This window comes from Austrofundulus limnaeus, unplaced genomic scaffold (assembly GCF_001266775.1).
Source record: "Austrofundulus limnaeus strain Quisiro unplaced genomic scaffold, Austrofundulus_limnaeus-1.0 Scaffold13, whole genome shotgun sequence".
Lineage (NCBI taxonomy): Eukaryota > Metazoa > Chordata > Actinopteri > Cyprinodontiformes > Rivulidae > Austrofundulus > Austrofundulus limnaeus.
This window is the reverse complement of record NW_013952415.1, coordinates 58,629-64,492: the sequence shown is the minus strand read 5'-3', so window position 1 is coordinate 64,492 and position 5,864 is coordinate 58,629. Positions and strand designations below refer to the sequence as shown.

General features: G+C 38.9%; 1 protein-coding gene across 1 annotated transcript in view; it reads right to left on the bottom strand.

The window, feature by feature from the left end:
* The window catches only part of palm2akap2 (palm2 and akap2 fusion), a gene marked incomplete at its 3' end in the record, with an annotated part of 47,129 nt that overhangs the window by 28,303 nt on the left and 12,962 nt on the right, over window positions 1-5,864 (bottom strand). Inside the window, 1 exon segment of the mRNA XM_014002379.1 lies at window positions 4,230-4,281. Coding sequence (XP_013857833.1) covers window positions 4,230-4,281 — 52 coding nt within the window.

Genomic DNA, 5,864 nt, shown 5'->3' with positions numbered 1-5,864 from the left:
ACTTTCATCTGCAGAGATCAGATCTTAGCTTCAATTTATAGAAATCAATTTGTGGTTTGTGGTGATCTGATAAATAATAGATAGAGATTTATCAGTAAAGCACATGGGTTTTGTCGAATATTAATGAGCCAACACGCCTTCTTATGTACAACAAAATAAGAACTTTAACTATCTGAGGGGTGCATCGTCAGAGTCAGTGACCGAGTGCATGCGAAAACATCAATCTTTTTATGTATTTTGCCGTGCTGCTTGTGGTTTAAAGGCCACATGTGCAGTGGTTAATTAGAGCAAAGAACTGAGCGTCGACTGATGTTGAAACCACTCGTGAGGCTTTGGTGAACATACACCCATTTACACACACAAGTACGCACACAAAGTTTTGCAGGAAAGCATGACCAGACTGTACTCCATGTTACAGCCATAATTGCATGGCAATAACGTAGTAATTACAAGTCTGGATTTAACAGGATGACATCAACACTGCTTCCTAATTTGACCAATTAGTCTCCATGGAAACTTGGAACAGACAGCCCCTAATCACTATCAGTAAATGGGAATCTTTGCACGTGTGACAGACAAATTAAATGCTGTTAAACCACCGCTTTCTCTTACTGAATTAAAGTCATTTTATTATCTAGACTGGAATCGGTGGTTTTCCTATTCTGGAACACTAATTTGGAAGTCAGGGTTTAAAGGAGGCTGTTTTTGTTGATGTGTTAAATTTAGTCACAAGGAGATCAGAAAAATGAAAAAAAAAAAAGACAGTTCATCAGTATTTTAGGAGTTGTTCATAATAATAATATGAGAAGCAGGTGGTGTATGATGAGCAAAATAATGTTCAGAGGAAGTTTTATAAATAACAATAAAAACACCTGTTCGTAAATGTCACATGGTAAACAATTAAACAACAATCCATCCAAATTTTGCACATTCAATAAACTAAAGCTTGACAAAGGATAACATTGTAATTGTTTAGGTATTAATTGACTTTCATATTAGACTTATTGATGGTTGGTCGCGAATGATCCAGCTCCCGATTTGGAGCCATTGTTTTCTAAACTCCAGTCTTTGCTAAAGACTTGCAAAAATTGTCACCTGATTTTTCCTTTTTGTTTTGCACATTTTCATTTATATTTTCTTGTGTTATTTTGTTCATGTTGTGACGGTTTACAAGGTTTTAATTTGTTTATATATATATATATATATATATATATATATATATACACACACACACAAATATTCAATAAACAAGAAAATAATAATTTACATGTTCTCCTTTTTTTTCAGTCCTGTGTTTTCAAAATGTCCATGAATAAACAATAAATAAAACCCCACAATCAAACAATAACAAAAACAATAAGTGTCCGTTTTTTTCTTCTCTTTTCAAAGTCCAAATAATAGGGGCAGGCAAAAACTCCCATACCTTTTTTTTCTTTCTTATATTCAAAAAAAATCATGTCAAAGCATCAATTTTGTTTTCTAAATAAAAACAATAAAAACTAATTAATAACTCAAGTAATTTATTTTATCAATTTGCAATAATATATATTAAATTTAAGATTAATCATGATTAATTTACAGCTATGTTGTGATGAATCATATTTAAAAAAATTAATCATTTGACAGCCCTAAATTTGTTTGTAGCACTTCGTTTTATGTCGAGTCTATAAAGTCATGTCAATAAACACAAGAAAGGAAAAGCGACAACATTAAAACTCACCAAAAAAGCTGTGCTCAACTGGTATGTAATGACAAATTGTGACCCGACCAAAAAAAAAAAGCAACAGCTTCCAAAGCCCAGGAGCAGTGGAGACAGTGGTAAACATTGGTCTTTAATGAGAAAACAACAGCTAACGTTTCGGCAGTTCTTCATTACAGCTCTGCTGCTCCTGGTTTTGGAATTTTTTTTTTTGTTTTCTGTGCCATTTAAACATTTAATATGTTGTATATTTTTTACACAAGTGATTTATTTACACATACTTTGGTAATATGCAACAAAAAATCAGAGGAGCCACTTGGGAGCCAAAGGAGCTGATCCAAAACAACAGGCTCCCTAAAAAGAATTCCCATCACTAATCGGCCTAAAATGTGGTATGCTAATAGCTGGAAATCATCCTGAATACAAGTCCATTGTGCAACATTTTTGCCTAAGCAACACTGTCTTTTAGAAAATACATCCTTCATGAAACCTTTGACTATTTAAACTTTGTCTTGAATGTCATTGAACTCAGTCCAGATGTCTTTATCAGCTGCTAATCTGTGCTGGATTGAGTTGTTGTGTCTGGAGAAGACTCCCGAACAGACATATTCCTGTTCAAGCCTTTGGACCTGATTTCTGAGCAAGCTTCCACTTTGGCTCAAGTTCCCCTGAAGTATTGATGAGAGCTGACACTAATGGCGATGACAATGAAATCTCAGCCTATCAATTATTGATGCGCTCGTTAGCATGTCAGCTGTGGGCCGAAGCTAGAGGCGTGTTACACACTGCACAGCTCTCTGCAGGGGTTTGGCAGCGCCCGTGCAGGAAGCCAGGCGACCATCACTCAGCTGCATCCGCGCTGAAAATAAAACGTTGCAGAGTTTTTCACACTTAAACAAAAAGGTCCTGAGAATCTTAGACCAGCTTCTGTACTGACACTTGACATCTGCTTCCTGTCAGAGTCTCCCTCAGAGTTATTGCTGGTATAAAGTCAGAGCGTCGTTGGTAGTTTTATTGGTGTAATAGTAACCTTTCTATTGTTAGGTGCTTGTAGGAGCTGAGAGCTTTTACTGCTGTGATATGTTGTTTACAAGTTTGCCTTAGCAAGGGTAGTTGCTCATTTGGAAAAGGTAGGAAAACTGTTAAATTCTTTGTGTTTTTATTGCTTAAACTTTTTAAGATGTTCAGTAAAAGTCAAGTTATATTTTGCTTCCAAGAAATCGGATAATCATGCAATTGTGGACTTAAGCAATGTTCAGGATATCTTAAGGACTTCCAAAAATATATATATTTGCACTTATTTTTTGTCCACAATTTTTTGTTTTAACTGGCAACTAGAGCTGTTGTTAGATTATTTACCATCATTTGTTGCAGAGAAAGCTCAACTGTTCTTGGCATTGTGCACCAAACCAAAACTTATTTGCACGGTCCATTAATCAGGACATACACACAGGATTGCACAAGATGCAGAAACGCTTGTGCGCCCAAACCAAACCATGAGAACTTTCCACTCTCTTTGTATTTGGATGCCGCGCTGACTCCGAACATGAAGCTTGGCATGGCCGCCATCTTTTAACATGGCCAAAATACTTTCTCCAGCTGCTGTTTCTGCAATGTCCCCTTCTACACACACCTAACCCATGTGTATGATTGTGTTCTTTTGCGTCTGTGTGTCCTTCAAGTTTAGTCCCGGGTTGCTGCAATTGTTGCTGCAAAATCCTATCGACCAATAAGACAAAACTCCTTCACAAAACAGTAAGCGTCTAAAAATATTTTCAGGTCAAAGGAGGAGACGAACAGCAGATTTTCCACAAAAGCTCTTTTTTTTATAAAAAAAAGACAAAAAAGAAAGACAAAAACTGACACGAAGAGCAAGGCAGCTGCAGCAGAACAGCTTGACAGCTGCAATGTGGAGAAGTGAATGAACGTTATTTTGTTTTATGAGACGTAATGTGCGTGTAGGAGGCTCTGATGTCGAGGCTTCCAACACATTCACCCTTTGAATTTATCGAATAAGAATGTGAGAAAGTGAGGTGCAGRGTTCAGTTTGTCTTGTTTATTTTTGTGCTCGTAGCCTTCACATATTGGAACCGGTGAAAGTGTAATGAAGATCCATCATCACACGCTGCCAGCCAACTTTGAGATGTTTCCAATATTTCTGTRGCCAGAAACTGCACTTCATTCCAACATTCAACACCGTTTTTGAAGCATACGGTTAAAGTTATTTGCCTTGATTTGTCATGAAAACATACTTCTCCCTGGCTTTTTGAATAGACTACGAATGGATCTTGAATTGACAGTTTGACAAAGCAGCAACAGCACGACAAAGAGAACGATAAAAGTGTTCGAGACACTGACAGAACTGCAGGAACTCTGAGTTGAGACATTATTTTAAGAATGACAGAATAAAGCCATGTGTGATTGTGTTTCAACAGACCAGCAGCAAAGCAAACAGACTAAAGGTCATAAAAATAGAGAGGGGAAAAAAGAAAGGAGTGAAAGCAGACAGTTTGAACACACATGGACTTACCGCCAGGGCCTGCAGCCTCTCTTTGTGGAGCTGAGCCTCCTCACTCGACATCCTGAGGGGGAAGCAGGGGAGAGGGAGGTGAAAAGAMAACGAGAGGTGAGAACTTTTTTGGGGGGAAAGATGGAGGTCTCTCAGCAAAAGGCTTCAAGAAACACACAGGGGATGGAAAGAAGAGGATTGAGGGAGAAGAGGAGGAGGAGTATCCAGATGAGGACCTTCCCCAGCTACAATCCAACCAGGGTGGGAGAAGTTTGCTCCGAGAAGAATCAAAGATCTCTCACTCAGTGGCCATGTGCCTCACGCTCAACCCACTGCTCGCATTTTCTCTCTCTRTCTCTSTGTGTCACCCAATCTTTCTTTGGCTCTCTGCGTCTCTCCTCCCATTTGTGTCCTTCTTCCCAGCCCCCCACCACCCATCTTTAGGCATGAGCCATGTGTGATTAAACAGCTGGGAGGAGCAGCTGAGAGAGGGATGGGGCAACGAGTGTGACGAGAGGGAAGAGAGGGGAATGAAAGGAGGGAGAAGTCCGGTGAATGGAAGCTGGGAACTGGTTTTATGCTCCCGAGTTCTGCAGCTCAACACGTTTTATGTCCATGGCTGCTGTGGATGAGCTCAAAGGATGATGGCAACTACTTAAAAYCAAAAATTAAAACCTTAACTTCAACTTTAGTTTGACTTACATTAAATTTGACATGAAATTTCTCAGCAAAACAAGACCGTGAAAAAGGTTCAAATTAACCTCTAGCTGCTTTAAAAGCTGTGGCAAAAATGCATTTTTTTGTCTTCATAAAGGGCTCCAAATGTATTTCTGTTGGTTGTAAAATTGAAAAAAAATAATTCTGAGATTTTTTTAATTTATTTGTTTTGAAATTATCGTTGTTTATTCAAGTGTCTGTCCTGTCATTTTWAGCTATGGTGTTCTTTTATTTTGAAACAGATCAAAAACAACTGATCAGGCATAACGGTGACAATTGGGCTCGCTCGTTCTTTGAAAGGCCCGAGACACACACACAAACACACACCCAGATGTACACACTAAGCAGTGTGTGTTAATAGGTCACTGTTAATTAGGTTTTAATTTTCATCTCTCTCTTCCGTGTCTCTCCTGGTTTCACCTGCTTTTGTTTGCAAACTCCTCCACCATCCTCCCTAATTTGCTGACTTGCATTTTTTAAAACACTTTTACTCCCGTTTTTTTCCTGCCATTGATCAACACTAACCATCTCATTGTCCTTTGTCCCTTTTCTCCAGTGTTCTGCTTTTCTTCAGTCATCACCGCCCTCCATCCATCCTTTCATTTTAAATCATCACTTCTTGTGTCTCTTCTGATTCCCTRACTTGACTCCTCTATTGTCCATGTCAGCCATCATACAGTGTCCCTTCACCTGTTTCACCTGTTCTTCCCTCCCTTTGTTCACTTATTCACCTCTTTATTCCTCTTCTCTCCCTCAAATGCTCTATGTTTCTCTCTCCTTTTTCTCCATCCTTCCTTCCACAAGCAGAAGTCCTTATAAGGACAAACAGCAGCAGCAGCAGCTTTTGCGTACCCCTTTGGGAAAACAGAAGCATGTAACACACACACACACACACACACACACACACACACACACACACACACACACACACACACACAC